Raw genomic sequence first — 21,580 nt, forward strand, 5'->3', positions numbered from 1 at the left:
TAAGATTAATATGGGTTTCTGGCCTTTAACCAATTTGAGAGGAGGATTCCCTGCATGTCTGTGTTTTAGCATTAAGACAGTCCTGTGTATGGTGGTCTGCATGCTGTGGACTGTGTCCGCGGTGGTCACTGCAAATCGATCCTCTCTTACCCATGCTGGTGTGCACCTCAGCACCCGCTGGTTAGTAAGACACTGGGTAATGCAATGACACCTCATTAACCAATCACCTTCGTACAAAGTCAGCCTCTCTGGAAAACAAACAACACACAGACTCCATCATCATCTCGTGTTTGCAGTTTGTGACAGAAGTCACTCAATGTGATCTTCCTGCATGTCTTTGCCTGGGGGAGCAGGAGGGGAGAGAAGGGGAATCTCCCCCTCCCCCAAGTCTCAGGGCTCTTTCTGCCTTCACCCTCCCCTGTTCCATGGGGGCTCCCTCCTCTCCTGGCAGGGAGTCCAGGCCATGTTGCTCCCGTTCTGCATCATTACTTGCGGTGACCAAGTTTCTGACAAAGAAGTGGGCGTGCTCCTTGTGCTTAAAACATGGGCTTTACCATGGACCTGGGCCAGGAGCAAACAGTCATCTTTCGTTCACTGTTCTTTGCCCTCATTTCCTTTTCAGTGTCACAGTTTGTCCTCTGTCTTTCTGAAAAGTATAGTGGGCTAAATGAGACAGTGTGTGAATTTCCTATTGCTGCTGTAGCAAATGACCATGGACTTAGGGGCTTAAACAACAGAAATTTATCATCCGACAATGCTGGAGGTCGGGAGACAGAACGGAATTTATTAGGCTGAAATCAAGGTGTCATCAAGAGTCATGTTCCTTTTAGGAGCTGCAGGGGAGAATCTGTTTCCTTGCCTTTTCCAGCTTCTCCAGGCTGCCTGCGTTCCCTGGCTCATGCACCATGTCATTCTGACCTCTGCTTCTATCCTCAAATCTCCTCTGACTCTGACTAGCCTGCCTCCCTCTTATGAGGACCATTGTGTTTACATTGGGCCCACCTGGATAATGCTGGCTAATCTCCCTGACTCATGATCCCTAACTTAATTATATCTCCAAAGTCCCTTTTACCATGTATCCTAACATAGTCACGGGTTCCAGGGATTAGGATGTGGACATCTTTAGGGGCCCATTATCGTGACTACTACAAATAGCCTTTTTTAATGTATTTAAGAAGAGATTGGTTGAGTTTGGTTATTTTCTGACATTGAATTTGGCGTAAAAACATAGAAAATCATCCAATGGAGGAACAAAAAGTATTCTCTAAGGAAATAATGGCGTCATGTTCAGGAATGCATCTTTTAGAAAAATACATAATTAAAAAGGAAATTACAATACTTCTTGATCAAATGTGTTTACAGGATTACAGTACAAAATAATGTGGGTGAGTTAGTTATGTTTGGCAAAAAGCTCACAGCACAGCCCTGGCCAATAGATCACTCTGTGATTAGGGAAGTGTTCTGTATCTATGCTGTCCAAGGCAGTAGCCACCAGCCACAAGGGGCTGCTTCTTATGTAAGTTATTTTAAATTCTGGAGCACCAGTGGACATTATTTATGTTTTAAGGGATTAAGGACAGGAGAGGTACCAGGATTGCTTTATATAATGATAATCAGCACTGAAATCAAAGTTGTTTTTAGGAAGCTTAACCAACATTTCCCTTTTCTTTCCTTCTCAAATGGCTGTTTCCTGACCCACTCCTCTTGCTCCAGGATTTGCGCAAGCAGGTAGCACCACTGCTGAAGAGCTTCCAAGGGGAGGTAAGTTTTCTATTTATTTTATATCCTGAGCCACCCTTCGTTGTTACTTGGTCTTTCTTTTTATTCACGTTAAATAAATGCCATTGACAGAAGGCACTTACCCAGATGGAGCCCTCATGGCTGCATCAACCCAGCATCGAGCAGATTTTGCCCTTTGCAATGTGCTTTTTCCACTGAGTCCTCAATTAAAGCCCTTCTGGAAAGGGAAGCCATATTCAGAATGTAAAAAGATGCCGGGAATTGAAGGGAGAAGCATCCCCTGTGGTTATGCTTCTCACAGTGGACTGAGGTTGTTCAGGTCACAGCCCCTAGGAACCCATGAACGTCCTCAAGGGAATCATCTTGTTCCCTGAGCTAATCTGGGGCTGCCGCCGCCATGAGGCCTCCTGTGCAGAAAGGATGGAGTGGGGCAATCTTGTGTTTTTAATGGGGAGCTGCTGGGAGGAGAGGAATTTCACCTGATCTAAGGCTTGAAACATGGAGCATCAGGCAGGAGCCTCAAGGAGTAAGTTTGGGCTTGATGTAAGGAAATGTTTTCTGATAGATCCTTACAGAGAAGAACTGAGCTGCCTGGCAGATGGCATGTGGGCAGCATGTCACCTGGGTCATCACCCTGGCTGCCTGTTAATGGGAATAGCACCAAAATAGTATAAAAGGGACTGAGTAATAATACCAGATTGTTGAGGAAAGGGAGCAAGATTTTTTCAAAGCCCTTGAAAGAACCCATATGAGTACAGTATTAGAAATTTTATTTTCTTGCAACTGCACAATTCACAGAGGACACAAGAACACAGGGAAGGGTCAGGATTAGGGTAAGCGAGACAGTAGGTTCAGCTTGGGACACAAGTGACAGGAGGTGGGGCCTTATTTGGACACGTGTCTAGGAAGGCTGGATCCTGGGCTCAGAGCTCCAGAGTAAGTGGCTGGGACTCTTGTGAGCATGGTCAGAGGGCAGCGTGTCCTGATGCTTACATGGGATAGGATCCATTTGAGTTGGTTGATTTTAGAGTTGCCTGCTGTAATCAGAGGCTTGCTCTTGTATCCTTATCGGTGTCTGCTAAACACATTTTGCAGATGTATTACCGGATGTGTTCTTTGAGCTTGTCCCAAGGTGCTTCAGTTCCTCCTATAAAAGTGTACAGTGTTAGCCAAATAATCTTCTTTGCCCCAGAATTTGTATAGATTATTTCCTTCTTTGAGTCCCCCAAAAGAAAAAACAAAAGATGTTTTCAGACAGCAAGAAATTCACATAGGACTTTTGGGTTCTTGCAAGAACATGTATTTGTAGAGTATTATGATGTTATGAAAAACATTAACCTGGCCAGGGTACATCTTATGCCCTTTAATGTTTTCCCATGGTTCTCAGTACAAAGCCCAGACTCCTTCCTTCCTGTGGTCTGTGAGACCCTGCCTGGTCCCATAACTGCTGACCTTTCTAGACTCCTCTCATCACTCGCCACCTATCACTCGAGACGCCAGCCATTGTGAATTTCTGCCAGGCCCTGAATGTGTTGAGCGTCCTCATCTGCGCAAGCCGACCTGTTTCCCGAAACATTCCTTCCTCTTTCCCCTTCATCTGGCTCACTGCAGCATGGATGTCCCTTCCTCAAGGAAGATGTCCCCTCACCCCCAAAAGATAGGCTAGTTTCCTCTGCCATGCGCCACCATGGCTCCCTGCACTCCTCATGACCGTGTTTGTCACTGTGTGTGGGAGCCGCCTGTACCATCGTCTGGGCTCCCCATTAGTCATGAACGTGTGACGCCAGCCACTGTGTCTTGTCTTGTTCCCCTCTGTCCTCCCAGCACCTGGCACAGCTCCCAGAACTGAAAAGTATTCAGGCTCTCAGATATGGTTATTAAATAAATGATTGAACAGTGAGGTTTCCCTGGAGGTGGTTCTTAAAATATTTTGCTCTTATCCTTTCATTTTTGTATGTTGCTATTAGTAAGGTGATCCCATAAGATATGCTCGGGAATACCTTTAGAAGAAGCTAGTGAATAACTGTATTTGTTGCCTTGGTTTGAAAGTTTGAAATACTGCCATTAACGGTTATTAATGATTATTGTAACAAAGCCATCAAATTTAACCCACAATGAAGTTAGAATTACTTCTTTATTTATTGCTTGTTGCTATACCTAATTTTGCATGTTTCACAAGCTCAGCCAGTTGATGGAGGGGGGAGGGAGGGTTGAAGGATAACCTAAATATTCAATCCAATTTAAAGCTTATTCTAGTCTAACAATAATTGAAAGAGTGCCTTTAGTAAAGTAATACTCACACCCTTTCAGAAAATGTGAAGTCTTTCAGATTGTCTCACCTTCTCCTTGCTTCTCTCCCCAAGAAGAATCTTGGTGGCTGAGGGTGTTAGGAGCTGGTTTAGCCAACCTCTTGGAGGAAAATCCTCTTAAGAAATAACTTAGATGCTTATATTATAGGGGAAATAAAAGACTGAGCATCTATGAGCTAAGCCTCAGCTTTAAAAAAAGAACAGCAGAGTAAGTTCAAATAAGAAGGAAATAGTAAATGTAATTAATAATAATATTAAATATAAGGACAGACCTGAATGAAAAAGAAAACAAAGACCTGGAGAGAAACATCCCAGAAGTTGGTTCTTTGAAAACTACTATGATTGACAAAACGCCTTACTAATCAAAGAAAAAAATAATGTCAGGAATAAAAATGAAAATAACATTGTAGCTGTGGCAGAGATTAAAAAGATAATAAGAATATTATATGTAATTTAATGCCCATAAATTTTAAAATTTAGACAATAGACAAAATGGACAAATTAATAGAATACTGTAGCAAAACTGATTAAAGAAGTAGAAAATTTGAATATCCTTATAACTATTACAGAAATAATCCCATAAGGTCTAGACAGTTTTCTAGGAGAGTTCTATCAATCATTTATAAAACAGATAATTCTAATTTTTTACAAACTCCTTCAGAAATTAGGAGAAGAGTGAATACTTTCTAACTCATTTTATGAGCCTAATATGTAACCTTGATACCAAAACCGGACAAGAATAGTACAAGAAAGGAGAATTACAAGTCAGTCTTATTTATGATACACTGAAGTCCTTAAAAAGATATTAGTCAGCTGAATGCGTTAAGCTCAATATATCCCAAGAATGCTGTTTGGTTTAACATTAGAAAGATTTATTAATCTAAATCTATATCATTAGCAGATTAAAGGAGAAAAATGATCATTTCAATAGTTATAAGAAAAGAATTTGACAAAATTTAAATCCATTCAAGATGAAAGCTACCAACAAGCTAGGAACAGAGGGAAACTTCTTTAACCTGGTCAAAGGTATTTATCAAAAACCTGCATTTAATCATCAGACCCAGTGGTGTTAAAAACATTCCCCTTAAAATCAGGAAAATTATTTTCTCCAAATTGATAATAGAGTCAGTCATTGCAGTTCCAATCAAAATCCCAAGAGGATTTTTTTATGAAACTTGAAAAGCTGGTTCCAAAATTTATATACTATACGTGTAAGAGCAAATGGTCAATAATGGTGAAGATGATACTGAATAAGAACAAGATGGAGGATTTGCCTGACCAGATTATCAGAACTACAGTGATTGGGACAAAGGTAGATAAATACACCAATGGAACATAATAATAATAATAAACAGAAAATGACCGTTGTATATACAAGAGTACTTGAAATAGATTGTGGAAAAACTGAATTAAAAGATAGTACAAATCCTTCCATGATACACCAATGGAACATAATAATAATAATAAACAGAAAATGACCGTTGTATATACAAGAGTATTTGAAATAGATTGTGGAAAAACTGAATTAAAAGATAGTACAAATCCTTCCATTAACTTTTTGAAGACCCTTTGTATGTAGAAGCCAAATATATTGCAAAGATGGCATTACAGATCAGTAAGAAAAGGGGGGACTTTTCATTACATGGTCCTTTGACAATTGGTTAATCCATATATAATTAAATGAAATTGGATCCCTACCCCACACCACATGGAAACACAAATTACAGGTAAAGACTTTTTAAACCTTTTAGAAGAAAGTACAGAATATGATGACTTCGGGTTGAGTAGAATTTCTTAAACAGAAAACCATAAAGGGAGAGATTGTTGCAATCAACCATGTTAAATATTTAAGAGCTTTTTTTTTTTTTTTATTTAATTGTAAATGGAAAGATGCCCTAAAGACAGTGAAAAGACAAGCCCAGGGCACTGCTAGCTCCATTGTACCTTTGTGTGAACTAGGAGAAGGTGCCACCTTTCTCAAGACATTTCACATTATCTGTTGGAAATTTGTCATAATAAAGATTCAGACTTACCTAAATATTTATCATGATGAAGATTCAAATGCCTGCGATGTGAGTGGTGCCTCTAGGTTGTGCAGGGCAGTCTTGTGGTGTAGGTTTGGTCACAAGCCAGAAACCAGGTGGGGGTAGTTGTCACACCCATAATTAACAAAAGATTAATGTTTGTAAAATACTAAAAACTCTTACATGTCAATAGGAAAAAGCCAAATATCCTGATATAAAAAAAGGAAATGTCATGAACATCACTCTCAGAAGAGAAAATCAGAATGGTCAATAAATAAATGAAAAGATACTCAAACTTGATAATAATCAGGGAAATGAAAATTATTTATACCTACAGTAGGTTTGGCCAAAATTAAAAAGTCAAGATAGGAGAGTAAATTGGTTTAACCTTTTCGAAAACCAGTTCAGCATCAGGTAATAAAGTAGCACATATGCCTTGACATGGCAGTTCCACTCTTAAGTACATACCCTTTTGGAGTATGTACATAAACTTTTTTTTTTTTTTTGACCAATAAGGGGATAGCAACCCTCGGCTTGGTGTCATCCGCACCATGCTCAAGTCAGTGAGAGCACTGGCCATTGCCCTAAATAAACTTTAAGTTTTCTGCCCAGAAAACAATTTCAGGAATCTTGAAAATAGTAAACATGTGGAAACATGTTACCAGATATCCATCAACAGTAAAAAGAATAGTATAACATTTTGTTGTAAATCCTATAACAAAAGGTTAACAAGAGAGAGGCATACAAATTTATTTAACAAATGTTTTGCATGACACAAGAGACTTCAGAAATAAAGACACAGGTGAAGAGCAAGACATTCGTGGAAGGCAACACAGCAGGGAAAAGTGAGTGAAATTCAAGAATGTGCAGAACTTAGCTGATGTTGTTTAGGGATGCATACACATTACAAAACCACGAAGAAAAGCGAGAAATGGATAAAGAGGAAATTCAGAGTAGAGGTTTTCAGAGGGGGGCACCAAGGTGTTTTCAGGAGTCTTGGGAATATTCTCACGGGTGTTTTTGTCATTTATACTTTTTTCTTTGTATATGTGAAATATTTCTTTCAAAAAGAAATAATCACACTTATAAAGCAGTAGCTCCATAATTCTTTTTTGCATGTCAGAAACTAAATATTATCTTCTATCTCTTTGCATTTCATCTATGACCAATTTTAATTTCCCAGGTGGAAGGAAGCTTTGGGGAGGCCATGTACTCAGGCAAGCTGAGGGAAAGCGAAAGCCCATTTGTAATAATGTTCAGAATGGCACCCTACTGAACAAGTTTGAACTCTTGCTCTATCTTGCTAATGTTCAGATTAACGAGAGAAAAGTGTACAAACTTACTTAATAATAAAAGTTTTATGTGACATAGGAGCCTTCAGAAATGAAGACCCAAAGAAGCTGGGACAAGTGTATTTTTATGGACAGCCATGCAGAAGTGTGAATAGAGGACACTAGGGTGTGATCTCATGGTAGTAAACTGGGGAACTGTTTGTGTAAATTTTTCTTGTGTCCCATGTGACATTTCTTTCCTCTGGGTCTAGAGCAGAACACCTGTCACATGAGGGTCTGTAGTGTAGAAGGGAGGGAGAATGTCAGAGAGACCTTCCTGCTTCTGCTGATTTTTGAAATGCCAAGGCGCCATATTTTGGGGTAGCATGTCCCATGTGACATTTCTTTCCTCTGGGTCTAGAGCAGAACACCTGTCACATGAGGGTCTGTAGTGGAGAAGGGAGGGAGAATGTCAGAGAGACCTTCCTGCTTCTGCTGATTTTTGAAATGCCAAGGCGCCATATTTTGGGGTAGCATGTCGTGAACCCCAGCAGACACTTACTTAGCAAGTCCAAGTGTTGTACTAGGTGCTTTCCAAGCATGCAGGTGCCCAGCCTTCCCAATTTGGAAAAGTAGCCACTGCTTTCATCTTCCTGTCACCAGATCTCCAAAGCTGTGTCTGGAGGAGAGGTGCTCCTTCCTCAAACCCCAGCCCTCTGCATGTGCTCTGGAGCCCCCCTCCTCCCACCGTCTTAGGAACCACTGTGCTTCAGCTATCCCCTTTTCTGCACCTTCAATCTCTGCTGGTTACTGGATTGTTCTCATCAGCATTCCTACAAGCTTTAGCATGTCCCATCTTGAGAGACAGAGAGGAAACCTTGTTCATCCGCCAGCTATCGTAGCCAAGCTACTCAAGGAGCTTCTCCATTCCCGGTAATATACCCCGTATTCTACAACCCACTCCAGCCCTGTGTCCACCCCACTCTCCCGGACCCTTTTAGTCCTCAGCTCTCTTACCTCAGCCACCTCCAGCCCACCCAGTGACCCCTTTCTTGATATATTCTCTTCTCTGATATTTTTCTCGAGGTTTCCCTTCACTTCTCTGGCTATTGATTTTTAGTCTCCTTAGACATTCCTTGTTTGAATAGTGGCGTTCTTTGCTGTTATACTCTCTAGGATCTGTATGCTGAACACACTGATTTCTCTCTCATCGTCTTTTTTGAGTTCTGGGCTCATGTGAGACTGCCTATTTGATATTACCTCTTAGATATTCCAAAGGAAAGGACTCTTAACCCACATTAAATTTCTTGCTCCACCATTCTTTCCCTTCTCAGGAAATGACTCTGGCCCACCTGGTTTCCTAATAAGGAAATCTAGGGCACCCCCCTGGCTCCCTTATACCCCATATCGCCTCCATCCTGCCTCCATGTGAGGGACCAAGGAGTAGTCTGAACCTTCCCTTCATACCCAAGGCCTGCCTTACACACAGCACACTGCAGCACTCAGAGCTGCGGTCAGGCTCAGATCTCTGATGCTGTGTTTTACTCTCTGATATTCATTCATTCATTTATTCATTCAATAAAACCTTTTTGGGAGCCTCCCATTTCCAACTATGGGCCAAATAGGAGCTAAGTACTAGTAGTGAATACAGTCGACAAGGTCCCTGCAGATCTGACAAAGGGAAGCAGATAAGAAACACAACCAGCAATGCTAGAGAGGGGCAAGTGCTCTGAGGGAGAGGAGTGGGGTCGGGGGCAGAGCCGGAGGGGAGGGTGGCTTCCTTAGACAGTTGTCACGGAAGGCCTCTCTGAGGAGGAGACATCCGGGGGAAAACCTGAGTGATGAGAGGAACCAGCCACACTCACAGTTGGGTAAAGGGCACCAGGCAGAGGGGAGCAGGTGCCAAGGCTCTAAGGAGGCGGCACTTGCTTGGCAGCAATCCAGGCCAGAGAAGTCAGCAGGGCCGGGACATGCCTGGCGGGCCATGATGGTGAGCTGCTTTGAAAGTGGCTAGTCCAAAGGAGAGTCTGGTGCAGTGGAAAGCAAGGACCCTGTGCACACTCGCAGGACAACTTGATGGATTTTAATCATGTATCAGATGAAATGCGGAAGGTTGGGTAAATAATTTGAGTTAGTTGAAATTGACTGAGGGTTTCCAGTATGTCCTGCAGCCCATATCTGTTGAGCTGTAGCATATTTAAGTGTTCAGATCTAAAGGCCAGTTCTAAATAAAGCTGGGATATCCATGTGGTTCACTCCAGAGAGCATTTCACAGGAGTTGGTCCAGGCGCTGCCATCCACTATCTCTGTGACCCTGGGCAACGCCTGGAGCCTCTCTCTGCCTGATTTTGCTCATCTGTAAGTTGAGTGGGTAAGCGAGACAGTCTGCAAGGAGCCCGCCCCTCTGAAATCCAGTGTGACTCAGCAGACTAATGCTTGGGTTGACTGTCATCAGCAGAACAGAAGGGGACATTTTCTAGCAACTAGATCTGTTCAGAAATTGAACTGCCATCTCAGGTTGTGAGCTTCCCATTACTGGGAATGTTCAAACGAGAGTCGGATGACCACCTGAAGGCCCAACCCAAATGCCAGGTCCTCCAAGTTGTCACAAAATACCCCAGCCAGAAGCCAACTCTTCCCTTTCTGATCTCTGGTAGGGCTTCCTTTGTATCTCTCTTTTGATTTTGAGCCTGAGGATATTCTGCCCTTATATTTTACTATATTTATGGGGTAAAGCCTGACTCGCCCTATACTCAGCCTTATGCTTCTAAAATCTAAAAAGTGGTGTGTGTGTGTGTGTGTGTGTGTGTGTGTGTGTGTGTGTTCGTTCGTTCGTGTTCGTTCAGTAGTTCCTAAAGCTGGTCCTCAGACCAGTGCTGCGCTGGCTCCATGAGAGTCTCCCACCTGTTTCCAGAAATACAGCTCCCAGCTCCTCCCCAAGATTCTGACTCAGCAGGCCCGGGGGGCCCTCAGAGTCTGTTGTCTTAGGAAGTCCTCTCATCTGGTTCTCAAGCATCGTTAGTCATGGGAGCCATTGAGCTAGGTTCGCTCAAAGGGCTCTTCCCACAGGTGAAGTTCTGTGGCTCTGTGCCCACTCAAGTGCCTCAGACAGGGTATAAGGAACGCCATGATTTGGCTTTAAAATGTATTTCCAGGCTTCCAAGTCCTGGGCTTCTTCTCCAGCCAAACTGGTGTATTTATGTCACCTGCACATACTTTTTAGTTTCCTGCCTCTGACCCTTTCCTGAAGCCACTGCCTCTGTTATGATATAACCTTTGGCTCTTCCTCACTGCTAAAAATCATTTGCATCTTTTAAGACCTAACTGAAAGTCTGTCTCCTTCATTCACTTTCCTGACCATCTCAGCCTGTTTCTTTTTCCTTCCCCACTCCCCCCTCACTTTATTGAGGCATAATTGACAAATAAAAGTTGTATATATTTATGGTAAAGAATGTGATGTTTTGATATACATATACATAATGAAATGATTGCTATGGTCAGGCTAATTAACACATCTATTATCTCACATAGTTACCTTTCATGTGTGCCCGTGATGAGAACACTTAAGATCTGCTCTCAGTAAATTTCACGTATACAAGACGTTATTATTAACTACAGTCACGATGCTGAACTTTAGATTCCCAAAACTTACTCATCATGTGTAACCAAACTTTGTACCCTCTGACCCACATCTCCCTATCCCTCCCTCCAAAACCCCCCAGCTCCTGGCAGCCACCGTTCTGCTCTCTGTTTCAATGGGTTCAACTTTTTTAGGTCTACTTGTATGTTAGACTGTGCAATATTTATATTTGTGCCTGGCCTTTTTCACTTACATAATGTCCTCTAAGTTCATTCATACTGGTACAAATGACAGGATTTCCTTTTTTTAAGGCTAATATTTCATTGTATGTATATACCACTTTTTCTTTATCTGCTTATTCATTATCAGACATTTAGGTTTGTTTCTGTGTCTTGGCTATTGTGAGTAATGCTACCATGAACATGAGAGTGCAGATATCTATTCATTTCCTTTGCATGTATACCCAGAAGTGGGATTGCTGGATTGTATAGTAGTTCTATTTTTTATTTTTTGAGGAACCTCCTTATCGTGTTTCATAATGGCTGTGCTAACTTACATTCTTACCAGCAGCGTGGAAGGTGCCCTTCTGCACATACGCACCAGCATTTGCAATTTGTCTTTTTCATAGTAGTGAAGCGGTAGCTCGTGGTTTGGGTTTGCTTTTCCCTGATGGTTGGTGATACTGAACATATCTTCATGCACCTGTTGGCCATTTGCATGTCTTCTTTTGAGAAATGTCCATTTAGGTCCTTTGCCCATTTTTTAGTCAGGTTATTTATTTTCCTTATTATTGAGTTGCTAACTTTCCCCTCTTGATGCCTTGCTTTCCCAGCAGATTTTACATGCTTCAAGGGCTTGTGCCTTAGGGTTTGCACCACTCTCCTTGCCTCGCTGAGCTAGTGTCAAAGGTGTTCTTGGCTGAGCTTCTCGCTCCCTCCACCTTCTGCCCCATCAGTAAGCACTTACTGAGTGCCGTGTGCAAGACTTTATGTGACCTTCCTAGAGACCCACAAGAAAAAGTAGGCCTGTTCCCTGTCTGGGAGGCATCACAACCACCTTTGGGTTTGGGGCCCAGTGCCCCTGACAGGTGCCTATGGAGTGGCCTGGGCACCCTGAGGAAAGGCTGACTAGTTCTGTCTGGAGGACGTGTGAGGCTTCACAAGGACTCTGACGTGACCTGCTGTCCTGACCCCTTCCTGGGGGACTTCTCACCCTGCATGGCCATCCTCAGGCTCTTGGGCCTTTTGTGGTAGTGGAGGTGATGGTGGCAGCGGCTGTGGTGGTCACAGTGGTAATGGTGCTGATGTGTTTTAATTATCTGATAGTAAAGTCCCAGGGCCGAATGAATACAGCATCTTCCTGTAGGTTCGCTCCATGATGGCTCAATTAGGGGAGCAGTAGGACTGTGGTTCAATATTCAGGCCAGCTTCATAATTGAAAACACATTTTCTCCTCCAAAGCTGCAGCTGGTTTGGTTCTGCTCATGCAGAAAAGGATATAACCTTGCATAACATAGGAAATGAACGGTTGAGAGAGAAGCCAAATTCAATTTCAGTCAGATATGTTGAGGCTAAGTCCGTGATCTATGGAGGCAGGGGCAGGAGCAGCGTGCATGTGGAAAGCGCGCACTCAGCAGTCTATTAATCACGGCCGCCCGCCCGGCGCTGCCGCCGCGCCGCCGCCGGGTGCCACTGCGCCCGCGCACTCCTCCTCCATGCAGGCTGGAGAGCAGCCAAGCACTCCCGAAGTTAACCTCTTAAAGACCCGGAGCTGCTTTCTGTTGAATAAATGTAATTTTGTGGTCAGAAATAAATGCTTGTGATGTAGCAGGAGCTTTGAAAACAACAGCGAGCCAAAGTTATTACAAATTGCTCTGTGTTGGGGAAGTCAACAGCAGACATCAAAATTCCACGTGTATGGCAAATTGATTTCAGCCCAGAGCTCTGCAGCTATTCAATAAAAGTCCTATTAAACCATTGTATATAATGAACAATCCAGAGCAAATCTAATATTTTCAATGGATAATTATTTTTAACATCCTCTCAGTAACCGCTGGTAGATGTCTCAGATGTTTACAGTTCAAACTTGAGCGGGGTGGGCCCTCCCTGGGCCTACAGGTGTCATTGGCTTCTCAGCCAGGGGACCCATGTCATGCACCCAGCTGCCTGGATGGATCGCTGAATATGGGGCTCTGGGATTGAGGTGCAAAGACGGCAGGCTTGCTTGAGGAAGTATGTGTCTGGTTTCTGGCATCCCCCAGTGCCTAGTGCGTAGCAGGTGCCTGGGAAGTGTTTGTTGAATTGACTGAACTGAGTTGAAATGGTGAAAAGGAAGCTCAGAGAACTCTAGAATAACTCAGGAAAATGATGTGTTGGCAAAGTTGACTTGGGATCTGAGGCTAAAGAGACCAGTGGGTCGCAGGTAAGATAACTGAGGTCCCATGTGATAAAGAGAGTAAAGTCAGCCCCCTGGGGAGCCAGGCCAGACCTGGCTCCCCAGGAAGCCTCAGGACTGGCCCATTTCACTTCTGTTCCTTGAGAGCTCTGGAAACAAGATTCTTTGTCAAGAAAGCCACACTGATGGATGCACCACGGTGATCTTGTTGCCAGCTGAGTGGGACACATCTTGGTGGCTCCACCGCTTTGTTCCTGGTGGGGCTGTAACCCTGTCACACAGCATTGTAAGCTTCTCAGGGACAGGGTCTATTCATTCGTCCTTTCATTCAGAAAGTATTTACTGGACATATGTGTGCCACGCTAGGCCTGAACTAGACCCTGGGACTCTGCTTTCATGAAACTTAACAGTTTAACAGGAGGGTCTGTATCCCCATGTGCTACAATGCTTGGCACATAGTAGACCCTCAGTAAATCATGAATGGATGGATGATTGATTGGATATAGGGATAGATGATGGGTGGATGACTGGATAGAGGGATGGATGGGTAGATGGATGGATATGCCTTGATAATATCAGAAGCATTCCCTTTTGATAAAAGATGCTTTGTGTTCTTTGATTTCTAACTTAATTCAGGGATATGAAGGTAAGAGCAGTAGACTTAAAGTTAGAAGGTCTTGATTTGAGACCTGATTTGCCACTGACCTGAACCTTCTCCAAATCCACTGACCTCTCAGTGCCTCTATTACCTCATATGATAAATGTGAGGGGTCAGGGAACACGTTCGAATGAGGATTAGAAGTAGTATTTGTAAGAATAGACTGACTCTTAATATTTTCTTCCCAAACTAAAATTATCCAGCGTGTAATACTCAGTCATATAGTATTTATGTGAATATCATGGAGTTTAAATTATTAGGATATTTTGTTTTTTGAAGATCTCTCTTCCCTTGGAAAAAGACAGTCTGGATATTAATTGGGTTTAACTAATGTCCCATCAATTTAATTTAGTAATTCCATAAATGAAAGTGACACCAAGGACCAGATGGCCCAAAGGAGGACCATGTTTGAGATTCCGAGAAGGGAGTGCAAGGACGCTATTTGAAGATGGCTGAGGGCCCAGAGAGGTTTTGTTGCTTGAAGTGGAGTGTCCACATGTCACTCCTCCACCAGCCTTTTTCCAGCTGTGCCACTGCTCCCTCTACTAATAATTATTTGCACAGCATTTTACATCTACTAAGTCCCATTTCCATGATCTCACACAACCTTCCCCCCACCCGTGCTGGGGGTATTATCACCCACCAGAGTGCCAGGCAGGAGGGGCAGCAGAGCTTGAGCAGAATGGTGCCTGCATGTGCCGTCCTCCCTGCCACTGTCTCTTGGTCTGGTCTGGGGCTCCCTTGAGCCTTGTTATGCCCAGGTGAACACCACACTCCTGTCACTGCACCTCACCACCTCCAGCGCGTGTTCCCAGACTGCAGGTGTCTCCTCCTCCCACCCCCAGAACGACTTTCAGAGTCACACGCTTGTCCAGTTGCCTGCACAGGCAAGCCTCACAATAGCCCTGCGGGATGGGCAGTGGACTGAGCGGGGCTGCCCGGTTGGAAGAGGGCGGCAGTGTTGGAACCCAGGTGTTTGGACTCAGCCCATTCCTCATTCTACTCAGCTACTATAGGAGGGGACATGCCCACTATTCATTTTTTTTTAAAATCCAGGCTCTGTGTCTCTTTCATCTGTCCCCCTCTAAGTACGAGCCTTCTGAGTTCCAGCCTGGTAGGCCAGCAGCCACCAAGCTCCCCACCCCACTGGGGGACAGAATAGTCCTCATCCCACCCTCCTGTCCTGCCACTACTCAGGCTTCTCCTCAGCCTTATATGTTGCCCCTCTCTCTGTGGATGTATAGCAAGACCTAGAGGGACAGGACTGTGGACAGGAGCTGCTTCACTTGTGTTCTCTTATTTCATCTGCACAGCAGCTCAGCCCTGAAAGGCTTCATGACCACTTCTACAGAGAGGAGCAAGGGCCCAGAGAGGTCAAGTAACCTGCTCGAAGCCACAGAACTCTTCAGCCTTAGAGCTGAAACTTGGACTCCAATGTCTGACCCCAAAGCTTTTGCTTACCCTATAAAGCTTGAGAATATCTTAAATTGTTTCAGATGTAGAACAGGTGGAAACTTGTGAGATTACACTTTGTCTTCCAGAGTAACAAGGAGAAAGAAACCCACCAGGTTATCAGCAGGATCATAGAAAGGGAAAGAGCCTTTCTGGGCCGCGCTGGGACAGCTGTGCTCCTCACGGAGCCCTCCTCCCAACTCTCAAACCCATTCATCCCCAGCCTGAGACCACTGGGGTTGGAGACCGGGGAAGGCAGATCTGACCCAGAAATGCAAGGCCTGTCATCCTCCCAGGGCAAACATCTGAGTGTGGCAGACAAGTGCCATCACCCTAGGAGCACAGTCTTATCCTGCTGTGGCTGTGCTGGGTCTCAGAAGTCTGGCTCAGAGCCTTCCTAGCATCCACGTGAACTGCTGCCGCAAGCCAGGGCAGACTCCCCGTGTATGGACATGGCTTCCCTCATCACGCTTTTGTGTGTGTGTGTGTGTGTGTGTGTGTGTGTGTGTGTGTGTGTGTGTGTGTGTGTAAGAAGTTGGTTTATTTTTAAATTGAAATATATTGATTGTACGTATTTATGGGATATGGAGTGATATTTCAGTACATGTATACAATGTGTAATGTTCAAATGCAGGCTAGGTAGCAAATTGATTATCGCAAAAACTTATTATTTCTTCGTGATGAGAACATTTGAGCTCCTCTCTTCTGGCCATTTGAGGACATACAATAAATTAATGTTAATTATAGATGCCTAGCACTACTGTGCACCACCAGAATTTATTTTTTCTGTCTAGCTATAATTTTGTGTTCATTAACCAACATCTCACTAATCCCCCTTCCCCCACCCCTTCTCAGCCTCTAGAAACCACAATTCTACTCTCTACTTCTAAAAGTTCTACTTATTTTTTTTAGCTCCCACAGATGAGTGAGGACATATAGTATTTATCTTTCTGTGCCTGGCTTGTTTCACTTAACACAATGTCTTCCAGGCACATCTGTGTTGCCACAAATGACAGGATTTCATTCTTTTTCATGGCTGAGTAGTACTCTACTGTATATATTATATACCACATTTTCTTTATTCATTCATCTGTTGATGGACACCTAGTTTGATTCCATATCTTGGCTATTGTGAATAGTGCTGCAGTAAACATGGGTGTGCAGATCTCTCTTTGGTATTTATCCAAAGGAAAGGAAATTAGCATACCTCCTCACTCTTTCTCTTGGTTTCTCTCTTGGGTTCTTGCTTAAAGTAGCAGAGAGAACCAAACAAATAAATCACTGATTTTGGAATTAGACAGATCAGTATTTGAATCCTGACATCATCATTTACCAGCGTGACTTGGACTGAGTCATTTCAACTTCTCTGTCTCTTCTCTATAATGGAAAATCTACCTTGCAGAGTAGAGACAATATATGTATACATTTAAAGATCATGGCACAGAAACAGTGCTGGATACGTGGTAGCTCTAGTTATTGATCATAGAATCCTCCAGATCCTTTGGCCTCTTAAATACCGGTGTTCCCCCAGGATTGAGCCCCAGTCTTCCAGGGCTCTCACTGTGTACCTATCCTATCTATACCCCCTGAGTAACCTCATGTGGGCCATTTGGGGGCCAGTGGTTCCAAGTCTGTCTCTGGCCTGGACCTGTCTTCCCATATCAGGTCTCCCTGGAGCTCTCCTTTGGGAATCTCACAGAGTAATAATCTTCACCTCCCCACACATAGTATGATCACCAAATATAGTTAGCTCTGCAGTCCCCATCTCAGGGGAGGTAACCAGCCCCCAGTCTCCCTGGTCAGAACCCTGGCAGGAGCCTCCACCATCAGACCCTGTAAATTCTGTTTCCCTGATCTCACTTGGATTGGCTTCCTCCTTCCCAACACACAGCTTCCTCCATCTCTTTCCTCAACTGGGCTCCCTACCTCCTGTGGAGTTGCCATCCCATCCAGAGTTATCATTCATATCACTCTCTGATTGACATCCTCAGGGATGCCCAGTACTTTCAGCATGAAGCTGCCATCCCTGGTGTAGTCCTCAGCCCCTCCCTGCACAATCTGGCCTCTGCCTGCCTCTCAGCCTCATGTCTCCCACTCACCTCCTCTGCGCCAAGGCTTGACAGATCCCTGCACTTCTCAGAATGGGCCATTCCGTTTCGACACGTCTCTATGTCTGCACAGCTCTTTCCACTCCCCAAAGCCCTGCCCCTCCCACCACAAATGAAGCTGCTCTTCATCTCTTTAAAACTCACCTTAAGTATACAAAACACAAGATGCAGAGAAGTATCTGTAATGTCCTACCGTGTGTGTGTGTGTGTGTGTGTGTCACAAGATGCAGAGAAGTATCTGTAATGTCCTACCGTGTGTGTGTGTGTGTTAACGAAGACAGTGCATGTGTGTAGGTGACTTGTAAATGCATAAAATATTTCCGGAAAGATGCACAAGAGGATCTTTACCTCTAGGCCAGGCATCTAGGTGACAGCAGACATGGATGGGAGGGAGACCTACTTTTCACTGCATACTTTGTTTTTCTCTTCTTTTTATAATTTTTATAATTTATAATTTTTATAATTAAATGATTCACAAAGTTGTGCAGGCATCACCCTATCTAATTCCATAACATCTTCATCAGCTCAGAAAGAAACTGCATACCCATTAGCAGTCACTGCCCGTTTACCCCACCCCCAACACCTGGCAGCCACTGATCTACTCTCTGTCTCTAGAGATTTGACCATTCTCAACATTTCGTGTAAATGAAGTCATATAATGTGTAAGCTTTTTGCTCCTGGCTTCTTTTACTTGGCATGATTTTGAGATTCATCTATGTTGTAGCATATATCAGTACTTCAGTCCTTTTTATAGTCACTTTTGAATAATATTCCATTGTATGGATGTGCCATGTTTTATTTATTAGTCAAATAGCCATTTATTTTTGTTTTTTTGTGGTTTTTTTACTTTTTGAATATTACGAATAACGCTGCTATGAGCATTCATATCCAAGTTTTTGTGCAGGTACACATTTTCATTTCTCTTGGAATTTTCTTTTCTAGGAATTGCTGGATAATAGTGGTAACTCTATGTTTAATATTTTAGGAATTGCCAAACTGTTTTCCAAAGTGGCTCCACCATTTTACATGCCCATCAGTACTGTATGAGGGTTCCAATTTCTGTACATCCTTTCTAACACTTATAATTACCTGTCTTTTTTTATCATAGCCACCCTAGTGGGTGTGAGGTGGTATCTCATTGTGGTTTTGATTTGTATTTCTGTAATGTCTGTTGCTGTTGAGTGTCTTTTCATGTGCTTATTTGGCCAAATGTGTATCTTCTTTGCAGAAATGTCTATTCAGATCCTTTGCCCAGTTTAAAATTCATTTGTCTTGTTATTGTTGAGTTGTGAGAATCTTTTATATATTCTAGAGTCCCTTATTAGGTATATGATTTGCAAAACTTTTCTCCCAAAAAGTAAAAAAAAAACTTTTTTGAGAATTTTTTTTCTCAAAAAATTCTGTGGGTTGTCTTTCACTTTCTTGATGGTGTGCTTTGAAGCACAAAAGTTTTAAATGTGATGAAATCCAATTTATCTACTTTTGTTGTTTGTGCTTTTGGTGTCATATCTAAGAAACCATTACCTAATCCAAGGTCATGAAGATTTATAACTGTGTTATCTTTTCAGTTTTATAGTTTTAGCTCTTAAGGTTTTAGTCTTTGATTCATTTTGAGTTCACTTTTGTATATGGTGGGAGGTAGAGATTCAGCTTTGCCCTTTTGCATGTGGATATCCGGTTGTCTCAGCACCATTTGTTGAGAAACTTTTTTCTCCATTGAATTGTCTTGTCAGACTTGTCAAAAATCAGTTGACCTTGATATGAGGGTTTATTTCTGGGCTTTCGGTTGCGTTCCATTGATCCATATGTTTATTCTTATGCCAGTACCACAGTCTTGGTTAATGTGACTTTGTAGTAAGTTTTGAAATTGGAAAGTATGAATCCTCCAACTTTTTCTTTTTCAAGATTGTTTTGGCCATTTGGGGTCCCTTTTTATTTCCATATGAATCTTAGGATCAACTTATTGATTTCTGCAAAGAAGTCAGCTGGGATTTTAACGGGCCGGCCCAATTAAGGTTTTTTTTAAAAGATGACCAGTAAGGGGACCTTAACCGTTGGCTTGGTGTTGTCGCTCTCCCAAGTGAGCTAACTGGCCCAATCCCTACATAGGGATCTGAACCCATGGCCTTGGTGTTATCAGCACCACACTCTCCTGAGTGAGCCACGGGCCGGCCCAATTAAGGTTTTTTTTAAAAGATGACCAGTAAGGGGACCTTAACCGTTGGCTTGGTGTTGTCGCTCTCCCAAGTGAGCTAACTGGCCCAATCCCTACATAGGGATCTGAACCCATGGCCTTGGTGTTATCAGCACCACACTCTCCTGAGTGAGCCACGGGCCGGCCCAATTAAGGTTTTTTTTAAAAGATGACCAGTAAGGGGACCTTAACCGTTGGCTTGGTGTTGTCGCTCTCCCAAGTGAGCTAACTGGCCCAATCCCTACATAGGGATCTGAACCCGTGGCCTTGGTGTTATCAGCACCACACTCTCCTGAGTGAGCCACGGGCCGGCCCGACTATTGACATCTTAACAATATTAAGTCTTCCAATCCATGGACTTAGGGTATCTTTCCATTCAGTTTATTTTTTTAAAACACTGTTTTATGTTTTTTACAGTGCAAGTTTTGTATTTTGTTGTTGTTGTTGTTTTTGCTAAGTTTACTTCTAGGTGTTTTACACTTTTCTGATGTTATTATAAATGAGATTGTTTTTCTTAATTTCACTTAGATTATTGCTAGTGTGTGGAAAGACCATTGATCTTTGTGTGTTGATCTAATGTTGTGCAGCCTTGCTGAACACTGTATATATGTTTATACCTTTATATTTTTTTAATCTACACATATACTATCTACTCACAAAAACCAGTGTTTAAAAAATCCCTGGTAGGCATTTATCCTTTGTGAAGCCTTCCCACACCCCTGCTGTAATTTTCCTGTGCAGGTGGGGGGGGGGGCAGCTGACACTGCATTATCCTGAGCCCTTTGGGAGTAGAGATAGGAATCTCTGACCCCCACAGGATGGGACAGAACAAGAACACCTGCCAGCACAATTTAGCTACTCCTTAAATGATTTTATTGATACGGTGAAGGAATGAATGAACTAGTATGTGAGACAGAAAGCCAGCACCTTCCACCTCTGAAGAGCCCCGCTGTGTGCAGAGGTTTTCCTGCTGTTTAAGCTGTGATCTGCCTTCTCTGCCTTCCCGTAGCTTCTACCTGTTGTTTCTGGTTTTGCACTCTTGGGAGAGAGATGGCAGCTAATCCTTCTTCCCCTTGACAGCCCTTCAGATATATGTTGACAGTCAGAATATCAGATGTATATGTGAAAGGGCTTTATAAAGTGAAAAGGAGGATAGAAATACTTGTTGCTATTTTTATTACCTTTCCTATTATTCTTGTACTATCCCCTGCCACACATCTCTCCTCAGAGGCCTCATGCCCTTGTCCCCCACTCATTCTTCATGGCTCTCTTGTCTTCTGGGCTTCTCCTCTTTTCCTCTCTTAGAAACTTTGCAGGGTAGGGGGAATAATTAAGGAATACTTCTGTCAGCTTCTACAAGAAGCAACTTTGTGTCATTGCCCAGTCTGCAGTGTATTGTCTTTATAACCCAAACTGCCCAGTGGAGTTTGCACACATGCTTTGAGCAGTAGGGGATGTCTAGTTAGTCCTGCTCTGTGGTGGGGAGTAGTGCGGATGTGATTTGGCCACCCTCTGTGATGGGTGTTGGATATTATGAAGGGACGTGACCTTGAGAAACAAAGCTGGTGGTGGCAGCTGAGCTCCCACACCCGTTTCTAATTTCTCTTCTCTCTACATTGCTCCAGAGGCGGCCAGTATGCCGTGAGAAGGCCTCCCTGCACTCCAGGGGCCTCTCGCATGGGTCTCCCCTAGAACTCTCCCAGCAACAGCATGACCAATCCTTTGCTGAACACAAAGTGGATGTATACTTAGAGGAGAATTACTGGGTTTAAGCTGCTTTTATATTTTTTCAGAAAACATTTGTGTTCCTTTTACATGGCCACGTTCAGACAAAATCAGATCTCTGAAGC

General features: G+C 43.3%; 1 protein-coding gene across 1 annotated transcript in view; it reads left to right on the forward strand.

Annotated features, from left to right (window-relative positions):
* CUX1 (cut-like homeobox 1) overlaps window positions 1-21,580 on the forward strand; it is a 347,657-nt gene that overhangs the window by 176,501 nt on the left and 149,576 nt on the right. The window contains exon 3 of the mRNA XM_008594606.1: window positions 1,714-1,761. Within this exon, the coding sequence (XP_008592828.1) occupies window positions 1,714-1,761 (48 nt within the window). The remainder of the gene's footprint in view (window positions 1-1,713; window positions 1,762-21,580) is intronic.

The sequence above is a fragment of the Galeopterus variegatus genome, unplaced genomic scaffold (genome assembly GCF_000696425.1).
Source record: "Galeopterus variegatus unplaced genomic scaffold, G_variegatus-3.0.2 Scaffold164, whole genome shotgun sequence".
NCBI lineage: Eukaryota > Metazoa > Chordata > Mammalia > Dermoptera > Cynocephalidae > Galeopterus > Galeopterus variegatus.